An 18,869-nucleotide genomic window follows, 5' to 3' on the forward strand; every position below is an offset into this window, starting at 1 on the left:
TTCTTAGGGCTGTACATGGTATGTGTTATAAAGCCTTTTTGCTCTTGATGGGAGGATGGGCTCTTCCCAGCACTATGTGACCACAGTAATTGTTTTGCTTGCTTATTTCTGGCATTTATTTCCCTGGATTTGACTAGTTTATTCTCATGCATATTCAGGTCAGTACTCAGGTAGCAATTTAAAAGATCCCAAACCTCTTTCTGTGTGCTGCTGTCTCCTTTCAGGTACTCTGCTCTGAAAATTCTAGGCATCCTGGACTTCTTGAACCCAGTCTATCTCCTCGACTTGAGAAGGTATTGTCTTGTGTTCCTTCTCCTTATGCTACAGCTTGAAAACCAGAGTTAGGTGATCATTAGAATCACATAGTTTATCTTCCTGTGCTGCTTATTTCCAATTATTTTATCCATTTTGTCCAATACAAATTCTAATTCCATGTATTTTATGTATATCTCATTCTTAAATTATTTTCTTTTATTATCTTTATTTTCCCCTATTTTTTCAATGCTCTAATGAACACAGGTTTGACTGTTTGTATAAAATTACCTGTATCACCAATTAAATATTTACCATTTGAAGGAGCACGTTGGAAAGAAATATAAGTTCTAATCATGAAATTTCATCTCCATTTATATCAGTTATTTTCAAATTCCTTTGTACTACTAATGTATGTGTGTATACACACACACACACACACACACACTCAGACACACACACATGTGTATAAATATTTCCACCAATTGTAAAAAACAAATGGAAAAAGAACCTCTGCTCATTAAGTTATCTGTTCAGTTTGGGACTAAAATAGATGTAGGAGTGGTTGAAGTGAATAAACTATATGAATTTCTTCTCAGTATCTAAATTATAAACATAATCAGTACTTTTCTGTATAATGTATATATCTTCACCTTCTTAGCATACTGGCTTCCTGGAAAACAAAGCATTTCTTAAGAAAATCCCCAGTTAAGTTTTATAATGGAATGCTTTTTTCTTTCTTTCTTTGAATACAGTAGAATGTTTCAGTGTATTATTTAAGGTTGAAAGGATACTAGGAATTGGAAGACATGTATTCTCAAATACATTGTGAGGATAGCCTCTAACATTTGCGACAAAATCTTTTTTGTTGCTGTTTTTCATATAACAGATGTTAAGAGGTATCACAATTTATATTATGAAACACCCTATTCCTTTAAATTCTAAGGTTGTAAAGGTAAGGGCCGTGTCTATGTAGTATTTGTCACATAGCATCAAATACAATACCACACATAGTTAGGTGTTCAATACTGCTTTTTGATGAGTAGAAGAATAATGACTTTTTAAGCAAAGTCTATCAATCTCTGTGGAACAGAAAATGCAATGGTCGTTTAAATTAATGTCATACATTTATCTGAGCTTTGAGAGATACCTATGTACTGTCTATATTTAGGCCCTTATTTTTTCAGTTCAACTTTCTTTACATTACTTTTCTGTCTTTTTTTTCCATAGTAGTGCATACTTCTGGTCTAGAGAAGAGGAAAATGACTTTTATCCCACTTTATTATTAACCTTTCCTATCTTCTGTTAAATATTTGTTCTATCCTTTGTCTTCTCTGTGAGAATTATTCATTTAAATTCAGCTTGTCTTTTGTTGTGACCCTACATAATGAGATTAAATAACTTCTTTAATTTTTACAAACTAGCATGCAGAAAACAAACCCAGTTATCAATCAGGTATACTAAGAAATTAACAATTGGGATAATTTAATTGAGTTTGTGTACATCAGGATATGAAAAACAGAAAACTTTTATTCTTGTGTAATTTCAGTTTTGTACTCTCCACTCCCATGCCTACCTTTTACGTTTCCTTATTTCCACATACAAGTATCCATCATGGAACTCATGGAACATTTGATGATATAGTGTAGTGGTTAAGTTCACAACATTTGGAGCTAGCCTCACAAGGTATGTAATTTGGGGCAAAATATAAATATATATTGTACCTCGTTTCCTATATTATATAAAAGGAGGATATTAATAGTATCTACTAGGTAAAGAAAAGGATTCCTAATACTACTAGGATTAAAAACGTTGAAAATGATAGTATTTATTTCATGGACCTGTGAAAATTTATAATGGTGCTTCACTCACAGTTATTCACCCTCCAATAAATGCTGACTATTATTATCATCATCATTAGTGTCATAGCCATTACCATCAAGAACCTTGAATTTCTTGGGAAGAAATGACCTGTGTCTTATTCCACTTGTGACCCTAGTGTCAAGGACAGTACCTGACAACATAATATGAATTCAGTAAACATTATTACTTTTTATAAATTGTGTTTCTTTGTTTTCCCCACCAATAGATGTTCAGAGGGATGAAATTTTGCTGTACCCTTTGTCCTGTATATTGGTTATTAGCAGGAGAAATGTTGTAAATTTCTTTTGGGTCTACAAATACTGCCTTCTCTGAGACTCTGTGAATATACCCCATTAGCAAGATGGGTTTGTCTATTGGCCTTTACTTTTTCCCAGACTCTGAATATATATTGATCTGATACTGCATCCATTCTTATCATTTCAGATGCAATGTCTTACCTAAGAGGAGAGAAGCCATCTTATTACACACAACCCATGGGCTGCCCTGAGCCCTTCCTACCTTCCTATAGTGAACTACTCCCTATTTGGCTGCTCTAAGGCTACAAAGTCTTCAGTTTCCTAATTAGCATGAACATAGACAGTCCCTGTTACGTGCTGAACATGCTATATGGATGAGTTACTAAGAAAACAACCCACGCACTTATTTTCCAAACATATCACTTTCAATAAAAGAAATAAGGGGACCATCAACCATCAATGAAGAAAGGATTTTTTATTATCTAATCCATAATGTTTAAGACTCTGATTTTAAAAACAAAACATTTTAAGCCAAATATTGCTAGTACTAAATTATACTAAAATTTAAGATGTCACTAAACTATGTATCTTTAATGCTATATTCATGGATCATACTTTATTTTAAACCATGAGCTGCTAATCATCTTCATAGAGTCTGCAAAACTCTGTTAACTTAGATAGAATTTTTTTTTAATTCCAGGCATAAATTCTTAAAATAATGCATGGCTTGCAAGTTAACTTAAAAAAAGATCCTCCTAGTTCAAGGGCTGACAGATTTTTTAGAAGACAGAGCTTGTCTACTCAGTGGAAAAACAAAGGGGAAAACGTTGGAGCAATGCTGAGTTAAAGGAGGAGAAAATATGCCTTCTATCCCCCAACCCAAACCCAAATCACTGCAGCAAGTTGTAAATGATGCATTAAATGACAAATCTCTGCCCAGTGCACAGGAAGAATATAAATACTGCTCTGTAATCACTGCAGTGCTACGCTATTTGCTAAGATTTTTTGCTGAGGTAAACCCAGAAAAACCTCACCTCATATACAAATCCAAAAAAGAAATGAACCAAAATGAAATAATATTATTTTAGTGTATGCAATTGTCTTCTTTTTTCCTTTTTCCTAGCCATGACATATTTTTTGACTATTAGAATACTTAGGTGTTTGTTGAGGAATTTATCTAACAATTCCTCATTTAATTAAAAAGGAAATGTCAAAGCACATACACAATGTAGAAGATACCAGGAAGAGTTTCCATTCCAGTCAACCAGACCTAGATTTGAATGCTGGTTTTTCTTGATTCCTGGGTTTGACCATAGCTGCGTAATTTTGCACATTAAATTAAAAAAAAACAATTCTCTGAGCTTCAATCTTTTTATTTTGTGAAGATAACATGTACCCACAATTTGAAGATGAAATGAAATAATGTAAGTCATAAAGCCCCTAGCACATTATTTGACAAAGCGAATACTTGCAAAGTTTGGGTCATTTTTTCCCCTCCCTTTTCATGATGGAGGCCCTTGTTCTGGCACAGAAGAGAGCTGCATTCTGAACTGGAAATCTTGGGTTTTCATTTTTCAACTTTCTAATTCATTAGCCAATTCACTTGACCTTTCTGTATAGAAATTAGCTAACTTTTAATGAAACTAGACAATAGTTTTATCCTACAAAAATATAAGATAATGTATATTTTAAACTAAAATTTTAAATAAGTGCAAGGTATTAACATATCTGAGTACAAATTAACATATCTGGATAAAATATTTATATACATATATAACATGCAGGTTTCTATGAATCTGTTCTTCAGGGATATGAAGAACTACCCTGTAATTTATTCTAAAAGTGATACAGAATTTTCTTTGGTTGGTTTTTTCAAGGGCATATTTGTCAGAAGTATCTCATAATAAATTGCAAGACATCCTCAGGATGCACAAGTTAAGGGCAAGTGTATCAGGACTGGGTCTCAAGATACTTGGTTTTACATTTAAAATTAAGCTATAGTTTGTTTGTCTTTTTCTATCTTGGTTCTCTCTGTATAATTCAGGTGCCCTAATTAGTTACGGAAGTTGATGTTGAGTATTTACCACATGCCAGAGTATTTTTCCTCCTTGTATATGCAGGTGTAAGTCACCTTTGGAAAAATTAAGGTTGAGGTCCCACTACATTTGAAATAATAGCCAATACTTTTGGAAAATTTTTGTGACTTTTCCCAGTAGATAATGTCATAGAAAGCAAAGTGAGGCAGAGGAATTAGCCCATGCCACTAATAAGAATCTATATTAAAGTTCTGCTTTCAGATGAAGTGACATTTCTATTCCAATGCATAGCTTCATTTGCACAAAAGTTAGATGGTCACCAGAGGAAAATAAAGTAATTTCAAAATCTAATTTAATTCATTTAATAAGACCATGAACCAAAGAAAATGAAAGATATTATGGAAAAGAGAAAATATACCCCTACCAATAATGGGTTTCATTTCCTACTAGGGGAAAACAAATAATGCTCAATAAAATTTGAAAAGAGAATGAGGCCAATTCATTTTGATACTGTTGCAATACTTTGAAGCTCACTTTTTAACCTAGTCTATTTTACATTTCCAGATGCTATGAAAGCAATGTATGCAGAAAGCAACACCAGTGGGGAATTGGGTATTTCATTTTCCCCACTGTAGTGATGATTTGGATCTTACTTTTTCTGAAAGCATCTTTAAAGAATTCTTCAAGCTGTCTGGAGAATGCTGGCTCGCAGAATTAAGCAGGAGGTCTGCATGAGCTGCTATCAAAGGTTGTAGATGATTGATGTTGCTGAGAACTTCTTTTGCTTTGGCTGTGTTTTCAGGTGAATAGTAAATTAACTGGTATCCAGTACTGCAACAGAGATAAAAGCAGGTTACACAAAAAGCAGAATCTGCAGCCCTTAGTACCAGATGGCAAATGATAAACAGACCTCCAAATGACATTACTTCCTATTGAACAAAGAAGAACTAGTCTATGAGATTTTTATGGTGTCCTAAGAGTTTTTTAATAAGTAAAACGAGCAAGATATTTTTTAAGACTAGGTGAAATAAATCCAGCCCATGTTCAGTCACTAGGAAGATTCTTTGTGATTATGTATGTCAAGTACTGGTATTCCAAACAAGTTAGTGTTCATTACTGATGCACTGATGCACCTGAGGCTACATAGTACAGAGGGAGAAGTATGAGCCTTTTTATTCAGGCCAATCTGAACATAGATGCTGGCTCCACCATTTACTAACTGGGTGACTTCAGGCAGGCTTCAGCTTCTTCTTTAGGGCATTGGGAATAATTACCTAAACAATCCTAAATGGTGGTAAGACTGGCAATCATTCATGAGAAATACCTACAATAGTGTTTGGCACAGAGCAAACACTCAATAACTACTACTGATATTTTACCTCATGATTTGTAAGGCAGGAGAGCAAATTTTGGTAGCTGAGAAGTGAGGCAAGAACAAATTAATGCCAAGGTGGCATATGGAGAAAGTTTTCAGATAGAAAAGGACATTTATAGTACAAAAATCCCATTATTCTGTTTTAACATTACCCTTTTTGTTCTGTGTGGTTTCTCACTCAGCTTATAAAATAATTAAAATTGATTACTACTTGAAGTAATTAGTAAGATTATTTATTTTTATAATGGTCGTCTTGGAATTGGCCAGGCACATTATTGGGGTAAGGATTCCATGGAATGAAGGAATCTTTGGTCAGATTCATTCGGAAGGACGAAGGAAGCACTACAGCAGGGAAAGAAATCAAACAGCAAAACACCAGCCAAAGAGAAAGTCCCGGCTGGCGTGTTCCCACGGTTGGCACAACGTTAGCTCACATCCCTCTATATCCAACTGTCAAAGCATTTTTCATAATACCTTGCAAACTATGTTGAGTATTTATTGAATATTTTCTCTACACTTACCTTCTAAATTATTAAAATTCCCATAATTTCCTCTTATTTTGAAATATTAGAATCCTGTAAGGAAAATTAATATCTAGGAAGACCTCTCCCCTTCCCTAGTGATTTTCAGGGGAAAGTATCTGTTTCTTTAAGGAGACTATTTATTCTTTTGCAAACATATAGTGAATATTTTCATTATTTTAGTTATTTCCTTTGTCATTATGATTAAAAAAATGTCCTTGGCTGTTTGGACTACTGAGAAGATAGGACAAGAAGCTAAAGAAGAGTACAGGTTTACGACGGCTAAGAAACACTTTGCTCCTTTGTGACACTTAAGAGAATTTGCTCCTAATTTTGTACTTGTAGAGTTTTAAATTTAAGAAGCAGAAGCTTAAAAATAAAACATACCATAACTACTTATTATATGCATTTAAATGCAAATTCAAGCAAATGACAAATAATAATGGTGAGGAGAAAAAAACAATAGTCCCTGCCAGTTATCGCTCTCTTATTGATTTGTCTGATCTCATGTGAGAGTGTGCTAAAGCCTTTGACAAAAATCATGAACTGGGAGGTCACCCTTCTCATCTGGATACAAAGTTCAATCCACCATAGTCTTTAGTAAATGAAAGAACTCTGCTATTTTTGCAAAAAAAGTGATAATCTAAAGGTATTGATGGGTCACAAGGTGGCGATGATGTTGGCTACCCAGCATCTCTGGCAGCATGGTAGGACTTACTACAGACCCTGCAGAGACAGCAGCCTGTGGTAGCAACTCAGTGATCCCTCCCTTTCCACTGATCTGTGTTCCTGCCATTTTAATTTGCTTTCTGGTGTCAGCTTCCAGGTCCTCTCTCATGGGTTAGATCTGGGGAAGCTAGAGTATTCAAGGCCATGTGTGGTCTTTCCTCTTTCCCTATCAACATTGCCTTCCTTCTTTACTCATCTCACACTGTATTAACAGTTCACTGTTACTTTATTCCTGAACATTATCTACTTTCATTATTTTTTCTGCATATTTCTTTGCAAATTCCCTTGGAATCTCCTCTTCATTTGGGTCAAATGCATGTATTTTAAGATTTAGTTCTCACATGTTCTTACTCTAGTTTAGTGGTGCTCAAATTTTAGCAGGCTGAGATTCACTTGAGGATGAGTACAGGGCCTGGTGCTTATTTTTTTAAATACAGATTCTCCAGCAACACAGTGAGATTTTGATTCAGTAGATTTCAGCATTTATAACAACCACCTCAGGAAATCCTGATGCAGTTGGACAGCTGAGCACGTTTGGAGACACCTGCTGCCATTGTTTTGACTCTAAGAACTCCTGTAAAGCCTTTGGTGTTACTCAATGACTCTGATCAAAGTTCCTTTTTGTTTTATTTGAGGTACATTCTAAGGTCTTCATTCCTAACTTATTCTAACTTTTATATGCCTTTGACAAAGCTACTGTGGCGCTCCATATTGGCATCCAAGCTGAGTTTGATTCTCTTCTCATTACCAGGATGGCCTCCCCTTACTTTTCTTAATCATCCTGTCATCTTTTCTCTCCCAGTATATTCCCTGTCCCCTTCTTCTCCTCCTCAGTGCATTCTCCAGTCACCTAGAGAAGGGGACATAACCATAACTCCAGCCCCCTGTTCTGCGGTCTCTCTCCGTTGGAGCAGTTATATAAAACCAGCAGGCACTGGTTTTCTCAAGTCTTTTAATGAGCATCTTATCTAGGAAAGCAGAAAGATTCATTATCCACAGTAAAACCCAATGTTGATGTCCAGGATGAAATAGTATGTTAGGGAAAAAAATATCATCACCCACAAAATAATTTTAAGTATACATAAATTTCATCTACCTATTTAGTGCCTTACTCTTTAAACATGTCATATATTTTAATAGTTATAGCTTCTTAAATGGAAAGTTATGAGTATAATTTAATTATCAAGATAAAAAGAATATAGCTGAATTCTATTTTATAATTGTCTGAATTTTAAACTGAATCCAAACACTTAAATCAACTATCAGTCAGACAAAACCAGAGAAAGGCAAAATACTTGCTTGGACAAAAAAACATTTTATAGGATGTTAATAATATAGCAAATCATGGACAAATGAATGTTGAAATTAGTTTTGTAATTTTTTTCTATTGATAAGACAGTGAATTAAAATATGCATATGTATATGTGTGTATCTACACTTTAATAGATTTTAATTATTTAACATCAGTTTAATTACAATACACACATACTCCACACTGTGCATGTGTGTGTTGTTACTGGGGTGTCAGATTTTGGAGACATAATGAAAAACAAAGCACGCAGTGAAATAATATACATAAACTCTAATTCCTAACCAAAATACAAGTAAAACAATGATCGTGTATTCCAGAGTGTATATTCCACTGTGGTGGCTTGTTGCCTGTCCTAATTTCCCCATCCTCTAGTGTTGGCATGCTCGAGGTTCAGTCTTTGAAATTCTTCCTTTTTTTCTAATCTACTTGTCCTTCCTAAGTAATCTCATTTAATCTTATGGTTTAAATACCTTAGTTTTACTGATTCCGAATCCACATCTCTGGCCTAGACCTTTTCCCTGAACTCCAGTTAAAAACAAAAGCTCTCCTCCAGAGGGTTCCAACTTAGCATGTCCCAAGCTGACCTCCTGATCTGCTTTCCATCCTCACCAACCAGCAACTTCTGTGCTCTTTCCCATCTCAGTTCACGGCAAATCCATTTGACATGGTGTGTATTGTTTTTCTTCCTCTCCTACCTTTGGTCCTCCATTTTTCCAGAATAAACTGCCTTTTTATTCAAAATATATGCAAAATTCAAGCATTTACTTGTACACTCACCACAACAACTCAGGTGCAAGCCACGATTATCTTCTACCACTAGAATTATTGTGATAGCCTACAAACTGCTTGTCTCACCTCTGTCTCTATTCCAAGACACTGAAATCACAGCCTCATGCTTAGATTTGAAGGAGGTAAGAGGCAAGGAGAGAGAAAGAAAGCAGTTCTTCTGGAGCTCCCTGCCTGCACCCCATATCTGGGACTTGCTCTGCCATGTGTCTGCACCTTCCCTCCTCCATGACACTGCCATCTGCACTCCTTAATCCATTTGCTCAGCTGAGCTACTGTTTGGGAAAATATAGAAAGGAAAACAAAGATGAGAGATGATAAATGGGCAAGGAGGGGGAAGGAAAGAAAAAGATGCAAATGGGGCATGGGCAGAAGAGGATTAGGGCTGATGAACATAGGCAAGAAAAAGCTGTGGGGTGCTGTTCCTCTGCTACTATGTATGACAAAACTAAGTATCCAGAGAAAAATGTAAGGATGATTTTCACTTGTTTTTTTCTCAACTCAAGCACTACTTGCAAAAAAAATAAAATAATCTCTTAAATCCAATGGGAAGAATAGACATGCTCTCAGTTCTAACTGAGAAGAAAACCATACAGATAATAAATGAAAATTTACACTTTAGTGCACTTGAATATTACCCTTTTGGCTTCATAGGGTTTAACAATGTGCTTCATGAAATTGTAGAAGGTAAAAACATACCTCTCTGCTTTCCTTCATGCATTCTTCCAATTTTTCTGCTACAAGTATGGATTAGAGAACAGAACTAGAAAGAAAACAGTATTTGAATCACTTACTTCCTATGGATTTAACTTATACAGTTAAATGAATTATATGATGTAAGTTTAAATTGATGTTTTTCTTTGAGACTACGCTTTTTTAAAAAGTATGTATGGTGGAGATTCAAGATGGCAGCATGAGAGGTGAGACAGAGAACTCCTCCCAAAACCACATATAGTGTGAAAATGCAGTTAATACAACAGGCCCTAAAACAGAAACAGGAAGGAGGGCTGCATGAGACTGCATGCACCTGGAGAAAAGAGCAGACCTCATGAAACAGAATAACGTACCAAAGCCTTGATTGAGTGGAACCCAAGCCCTTCCCCTGCCCCAGCTCACCCGCAGGAGGAAGAGAAACAGAGCGGGGGAGGGGGTGGAAGCCTAGGACTGCTGAACACACAGCCTTGGAGATCTGCTTTGGAACACAAACCTACTTTGTGTGGTGCTCTGGAGGTTGGTGGGGTTGGGGAGCTGGGACAGGAGGAGTGCTTGAGAGACTGAGATTATGGCCATTTGTGGAGGAGGGGGATCCACATTCTGCCACTCTGGGAAAAAGGAAAGGCGGGTGGTCTGAGAGGCTTCCTAGCAGTGAGAGGGCTGCTGAAGGGGTGAGGTTTGCAAAGAGTCGCACAGGAGAAGGGAGAGGTGGACAAGGTTGTCTGGGCACGATCTTTGCAGCAGGTTGGGAACTTACAGGAACTTCAGGTGCTCCATCCCCTGGCTGGATACTCAGCTCTGAGGCCCCCCACTGTGACACACAGCCTGCTGTGCCTTCCTCCTGGCCTGCCGGCACCAGCCCGCAAACAGGCAGTCAGTGCACTGGCATCAGGTGAGCCAGAGGGAGGTCCCATGTACAACAGCTACAGATGCAAAGCACAGAGCCTTACACCTGTGTGCTCGACCCACTGGCTCTGACACGGGACAGGCACCGCAGACAGGAAGTGGGAAACAGCTCTTCCCCCAGGCACCAGAGCCACTCCTCTGCTACCCCTGACATCAGATGCTGAGGGGGTGAGCACCTCCAGAGAGTAGAGCTTCTGGGCACTAGAGGGCACCACATACAAATAAGAAACATCAAAGGCACCTGGTTCAAACCCAAATACCACAAACACCAGAAAAAGAACCAAGTGAAAGAACTCATCAATCTTCCTGAAAAAGAGTTCAAAAAAACATACAAACATGCTCGTGGAGCTACAGAAAAATATTCAGGAACTCAGGGTAAAATTCAGGACAAAGGTTCAATCAGTAAGGAAAGCAAAATTTGAAATGAAACATAAAATGGAGGGATTTAAAAGCAGACTAGATGTAGTAGAAGAGGCAGAAAATTGAATAGAAATTAGAGAAGAGGCATACAAAGAAGCTGAGGCCCAGAGAGAACAAACAATCTTTAGGAATAGGAATGAAAGAATATTGAGAGAACTGTGTGACCAATCCAAACGGAATAATATTCGCATTATAGGGGTACCAGAAAAAGAAGAAGAGAGAAAAAGGAATAGAAAGTGTCTTTAAATTAATAATTGCTGAAAACTTTCCCAATCTGGGGAAGGAGATAGCCTCTCAGGTCATAGAGGTGCACAGATCTCAGAACACAAGGGACCCAAGGAAGACAACACCAAGACATATAATAATTAACATGGCAAAGATCAAGGATAAGGACAGAAAATTAAAAGCAGCCAGAGAGAGAAAAAAGAACACATACAAAGGAAAACACCTCAGGCTATCATCGGACTGCCCAACAGAAACCTTACAGGCCAGAAGGGAATGCCATGATATACTTAATTCAATGAAACAGAAATACCTCGAACAAAGAATACTCTATCGAGCAAGATTATCATTTAAATTTGAAGGAGGGATTAAACAATTTCCAGGTAAGCAAAAGCAGAGAGAATTTACCTCCCACAAACCATCTCTACAGTGTATTTTGGAGGGACTGCTATAGATGGAAGTGTTCCTACGACTAAATAGCTGTCACCAGAGGAAAGAAAACCACAGTAAAGAAGGCAGAACAATTAATAACTAAGCAGATGCAAAATAAAATCACCTACTCCCAAAGTAAGTCAAGGTATACACAAAGAGTACAGAATATGATACCCAATACATAAACAATGGAAGAGGAAGAAAAAGAAGGAAAAATAAAGAACCTTTAGATTATACTTGTAATAACATAGTGAGTTAAATTAGACTGTTAGATAGTAAGGAAGTTACCCTTGAAGCTTTGGTAACCATAAATCTAAAGGCTGCAATGGCAATCAGTGCTGACCTATCGATAATCACCCTAAATGTAAATGGTCTGAATGTAGCAATCAAAACACACAGTCACTGAATGGATAAAAAAACAAGCCCCATCTATATGTTGCCTACAAAAGACTCACTTTAAACCCAAAGACACACACAGACTGAAAGTGAAGGGATGGAAAAAGATATTTCATGCAAACAACAGGGAAAAAAGAGTAGGTGTTGCAGTACTTGTATAAGACAAAACAGACTTCAAAACAAAGAAAGTCAAAAGATACAAAGAAGGACATTACATAATGATAAAGGGGTCAATCCAACAAGAAGATATAACCATTATAAATATCTATGCATCCAACACAGGATCACCTACATATATGCAACAAATACTAACAGAATTAAAAGGGGAAATAGAATGTAATGCATTCATTCTAGGAGATTTCAACACTCCGCTCACTCCAAAGGACAGATCAATCAAACACAAAATAAGTAAGGACACAGAGGCACTGAACAACACATTAGAACAGATGGATCTAACAGACATCAACAGAACTCTACACCCAAAAGCACCAGGATACACATTCTTCTCAAGTCCACATGGAACATTTTCAAGAATAGATCATACACTAGGTCACAAAAAGAGCCTTGAAATTGTACCAACCAGCTTCTCAGGCCACAAAGGTATGAAACTAGAAATAAATTACACAAAGAAAATGAAAAAGCAAAAGCCCAGAACACATGGAGGCTTCACGACATGCTCCTAAATAACCAATGGATCAATGACCAAATAAAACAGAGATCAGTCGATATATGGAGACAAATGACAACAGTAATTCAATACTGCAAATTCTGTGGGATGCAGCAAAGGTAGTGCTAAGAGAGAAGTATATTGCAATAGAAGCCTACCTCAGGAAAGAAGAACAATACCATATGAACAGTCTAAACTGGAAAAAGAAGAAGAAATGAGGCCCATAGGAGGGACATAATAAAGATTTGAGCAGAAATAAATAACATTGAGGAAAACATAACAATAGAAAGAATCAATGAAATCAGTAGCTGATTCTTTGAGAAAAAAACCAAAATAGATAAACTCCTAGCCAGACTTATCAAGAGAGTCTACACACATAAACAGAATCAGAAATGAAAAAGGAAAAATCACTACAGACACCATAGAAATATGAAGAATTATTAGACAATACTATAAAAAATTATATGCTAATTAACTGAGTAAACAAGAATAAATGGACAATTTTCTAGAAAAATACAATTTTCCAGGGCTGACCCAGAAAGAAAAAGAAAATCTGAACAAACGAATTTCCAGCAACAAAACTGAATTGGTAATCAAAAAACTACCAAACAAAACACTTGGAAAAGGTGGCTTCACTGCTGAATTTTATCAAACATTTAGTGAAGATCTAATACCCATTCTCCTTAAAGTTTTCCAAAACGTACAAAGGACAGATTAATTCCAAACGCATTCTATGAAGCCAGCATTACTCTAATACCAAACCATGCAAAAACCTCACAAAAAAAGAAAATTACAGACCAATATCCCTGATGAACATACATGCAAAAATACTCAACAAAATATCAGCAAACCAAATTAAAAAATACATCAAAAAGATCTTCCGTCATGATCAAGTAGGATTTATTTCAGAGATGCAAACATGGTACAATATTGGAAATCCATCAACATCATCCACCACATCAACAAATAGAAGGACAAAAATCACATGATCATCTCCATAGATACTGAAAAAGCATTTGACAAAATTCAACATCCATTCGTGATAAAAACTCAACAAAATGGGTATAGAGGGTAAGTACCTTAACATAATAAAGGCCATATACAAAAAACCCAGAGCAAACATTATACTTAACAGTGAGAGGCTGAAAGCTTTTCCTGTAAGATTGGGAACAAGACAAGGACGCCCACTCTCCCCAGTTTTATTCAACATAGTTCTGGAGGTCCTAGCCATGGCAATCAGAAAACACAAATAAATAAAATGCATCCAAATTGGTAAGGAAGAAGTTAATCTTTCACTGTTTGCAGATGACATACTATTGTACATAAAAAACCCTAAAGAATCCACTCCAAAACTACTAGATCTTTTATCTGAATTCAGCAAAGTTGCAGGATACAAAATTAATACACAGAAGTCTGTTAAATTCCTATACTCTAATTATGAACTAGCAGAAAGAGAATATATGAATATAGCAGAAGAGAATATGAAAGAAGTGAAAGACCTATATCCTGAAAACTCCAAGACACTCATGAGAAAATTTAAAGAAGATTCCAATAAATGGAAATACATCTTGTGTTCATGGATAGGAAGAATTAATATTGTCAAAATGGCCATCCTGCCTAAAGCAATCTACAGATGCAATACAATCCCTATCAAAATACCAACAAACTGGAGCAAATAGTTCTAAAATTCATATGGAACCAGAAAGGACCCCGAATAGCCAAAGCAATCCTGAGAAGGAAGAATAAAGCTGGGGGGATTACGCTCCCCAACTTCAAGCTCTACTACAAAGCCACAGTAATCAAGACAATTTGGTACTGGCACAAGAACAGACCCATAGACCAATGGAACAGACTAGAGAGCCCAGATATAAACTCAAGCATATATGTTCAATTAATATACAATGAAGGAGCCATGGACATACAATGGGAAACTGACAGCCTCTTCATCAACTGGTGTTGGCAAAACTGGACAGCTACATGCAAGAGAATGAAACTGGATTATTGTCTAATTCTATACATAAAAGTAAACTTGAAATGGATCAAAGACCTGAATGTAAGTCATGAAACCATAAAACTCTTAGAGGAAAACATAAGCAAAAGTCTTCTGAATATAAACATGAGCAACTTTTTCCTGAATGCATCTCTCTGGACAAGGGAAACAAAAGCAAAAATGAACAAATGGACTACATCAAGCTAAAAAGCTTCTGTACAGCAAAGGACACCATCGGCAGAACAAAAGGCATCCTACAGTATGGGAGAATATATTTGTAAATGACTTATACAACTAGGGCTTAACATCCAAAATATATAAAGAACTCATACCCCTCAAGTCCCAAAAAGCAAATAATCCAATTAAAAAATGGGCAGAGGATATGAATAGACAATTCTCCAGAGAAGAAATTCAGATGGCCAACAGACACATGAAAAGATGCTCCACATCACTAATTATCAGGGAAATTCAAATTAAGACCACAATGAGATATCACCTTACACCAGTTAGGATGGCCAACATCTAAAAGAGTAGGAACCACAAAGGCTTGTGAGGATGCCAAGAAAGGGGAATCCTTCTACACTGCTGGTGGAAATGTAGACTAATTCAGTCATTGTGGAAAAGAATATGAAGTTTCTTAAAAAACTAAAAATAGAAATACCATTTGACCTGGAAATTCCACTCCTAGGAATTTACCCAAAGAAGGCAAGATCTCAGATTCAAAAAGACACACGCATCCCTATGTTTATTGAAGCATTATTTACAGTAGCCAAGAAATGGAAGCAACCTAAGTGTCCATCAGTAGAAGAATGGATAGAGAAGAGGTGGTACATATACACAACGGAATATTATTCGGCCATAAGAAGAAAACAAATCCTACCATTTACAACAACAACATGGATAGAGTTAAAGTGTATTATGCTCAGTGAAATAAGTCAGGCAGACAAAGACAAGTACCAAATGATTTCCTTCAATTGTGGAGTATAACAACGAAGCAAAACTGAAGGAACAAAACAGCAGTAGACTCACAGACTCCAAGAAGGGGCTAGCGGTTACGATAGGGGAGGGGTGGGGAGAGCAGGTGGGGATGGAAGGTGAAGGGGATTGAGGGGTATTATGATTAGTTCACATGGTGAAGACAGTGTAGCACAGAGAAGACAGGTGACTCTGTGGCTTCTTACTACAATGATGGGCAGTGACTGCAATGGGGTTTGTGGAGGGACTTGATAATATGGGTGAATGTAGCAACCACATTGTTTTTCTTGTGAAACTTTCATAAGACTGTATATCAATGATACCTTAATAAAAAAAAAAGTACTGATAGAGTAATTTACTTTTAACATGTTAGTCCCCTAAAAGGCTAGAAGGATTTAAATGGACCAACTTTTCTTATTCTGTCTGCTGGTAGCAAAGTCAATTCCCAGAAAGGTTGTCTGTAACTGACATTATTAGTTAGAACTAACTTTGTTCATTTATTAAATGTGTGTGTTGTGTGTAGCATATATACTGATTGCATAAGCGTGAATGAGTATGGAAGAAGAACTTGAAATAGGGACAGAAGTCTAATTTTTTAGGTCTGGCTTTACCATTATCTATATGGATGACTAAGTCTTTGGACCTTAGTATTCTCATCAATAAAATAAATAGGGGAACTTGGGATCTCTGAGATTCCCTGTTATTTCTAACATTTAAAAGATTCTTTAAAGGGAAAGAAATCAGCAAAATGATTTTCTTGTTTCCAAAAGTTTTCATATTGAATATAGACAACTGACCTTAATAAGTAAGCAATGGAAACAAATGGTCGATTTCTTGCACTCTCTCTCCTAGAAACCTTGGCATTTACCCAGTAATATAAACCAGAAATCTGAGTCAATCCTGCAAAAGTTTTCCTTAACATCTTCAACTGAACTGGAGTCCCATTTCCTCCCACCTCACTATTATAATAGCCTAATTTTTCACCCTTCTTCATTCTCTCCATACTGTCACTCAAAATCACTGTCCACTCACATCTAATCATGTTAATCCTCAGACAAAAGTCTGTCAAAGAGTCTGCATAGCCTATAGGATGAGCTGTCAGGACTTGATAGAACAAACAAGTATCCTTCAGATTTGGCCCTGTCCCTGCCCAGCCTCATATACTTACACACACACATACACACTCTCTCTCTCTCTCTCTGGGTCTCTGTCTACCTCTCTCCCTCTCCCAGGTGCTCTACATTCCTGGAGCGGCAGAGCCGAGGTGCAGTGTAAGGGGCCACCACATGCAGGTGTGCTGTGCAAAAAAGCTTGCTGGTCTTTCTTAATAGCTCTGGATTTTCACCTCCCCCTCCAAACAAATACACAAAACCCAAACAATTGCCATGCCCTCCTAAATACTCTGCAACCAATCTCCTTCTCTGTATTTGTGCTGGTACCACCTGAGGTCAAGCCATTGTTCTCCTCACACAGGGTCATTGCAATAGTGACTGACTTACCGACACAGGCCTCCTGACAGGGAAAGGGACACTGGAATTGTGCAGGAAGGTCCCATCTAACAAAGATTTTGCAAAGCACTATTTTCCTTGTGTTGTACATGAAAATTGTGTGATTTTTCCATAACATAGGTCCCATACATACATTTTAAAAGTAGTTTTACTAAAACATTGCAAAAATTGAGGTACTCTACAGTTAGCTTATATAGCTCTGAAAAACACAGTATTTTTTTTTTTTGGAAATTTATTTGTAGATGACTTTCTTTTCTGGTATTTGCTGCCTTTAGAATGATGGATATTAAATATCCAGGCTAATAGCTTTAAAAATCATGCTGGTAACCACTGTGTTTAACCTGAGAACAAAACTTCTTCTTGGATTAAATGTACATTAGTTGAAATTACACAACTGTGTCATGGGTTTTTTTTTCATTTTAAAAAATTTTTATTTATTAAAAATTCTTTAAATTGAGTATTGTTGATATACAGTCTTAAATTGGTTTCAAATATACAATTCAGTGCTTCAACAGTTATCCATATTATTAAATCCTCACCCCCACTAATGCAGTTACTATCTGTCAACATAGAAAGATGTTACAGAATCATGGGCTGTATTCTCCATGCTGTGCTACTGTCCCTGCAACCAACTTACATTATGATGGAGAATTTTTGTGTCCCTTTATCCCCCTCACCCTCCCCACCCACCCACCACAGCACCACCCCCCATGGTAACCACTAGTCAATTCTCAATGTCTACGTGTCTACTGCAGTTTTGTTCATTTTGTTTTGCTTTGTTTAGAATACACACACACACACACACACACACATATATATACACACATATTTTTAGTTTACAGTGAAAGAAAACTACAACTCCTGATTTATAGAAAATAAATCCTCAAATCATATTATATTTATATACTTAGTTTTTTAAGCAAACAGAAGAAAAGGCTTCTTTCTATAATTTACTTATTAGGTTTCACATTTTATCTTTTGAATCCAAATGTTTTGGTTGGCTAAATTTTTCTTCTCAGACAAAACCAGAAGTCACTTCTTAGTAAGTATGTGAAATTAAAACATTTAATTGTAAAGTCAAATTATCCAAATTATCTTCCTGAGAAATAATGATGATATACTTAATAAGTCATTTCTCAAAATCTCAAGATTTTAACCACTCTAAAAATCTAATGATTTTGAGAGAAATCCTCTACATCTGTAGTGGAAATGAAGAAACTGAAGATGAGAAGTTCGTGGCTTTCTGAAATCCCACAATTAAGACTGATTATGTGTTTTATCATTTACCAACACTATTCTCTTCACCAGATTTATTATCACTGTAAATTCTAAGTCACTTAGCAAACTTATTTTCATTTACAAAGGAAAGATTTAATTTTTAAGAATTCTGAACTGTCACACTCTACATAGTGCTTCTCACCTAAGCTTCAGATTACATTTTGCTGCATAAGCTTTTTCATAGAATGTCACTACCTTTTAAATGTTAAAGTCTTCACTACGCTACCACT

General features: G+C 36.4%; 1 protein-coding gene across 1 annotated transcript in view; it reads right to left on the minus strand.

The window, feature by feature from the left end:
- INPP4B (inositol polyphosphate-4-phosphatase type II B) overlaps window positions 1–18,869 on the minus strand; it is a 948,429-nt gene that overhangs the window by 143,063 nt on the left and 786,497 nt on the right. Inside the window, exon 18 of the mRNA XM_057502657.1 lies at window positions 5,062–5,239. Within this exon, the coding sequence (XP_057358640.1) occupies window positions 5,062–5,239 (178 nt within the window). The remainder of the gene's footprint in view (window positions 1–5,061; window positions 5,240–18,869) is intronic.

This window comes from Manis pentadactyla, chromosome 5, assembly GCF_030020395.1.
Source record: "Manis pentadactyla isolate mManPen7 chromosome 5, mManPen7.hap1, whole genome shotgun sequence".
Taxonomy (NCBI): domain Eukaryota; kingdom Metazoa; phylum Chordata; class Mammalia; order Pholidota; family Manidae; genus Manis; species Manis pentadactyla.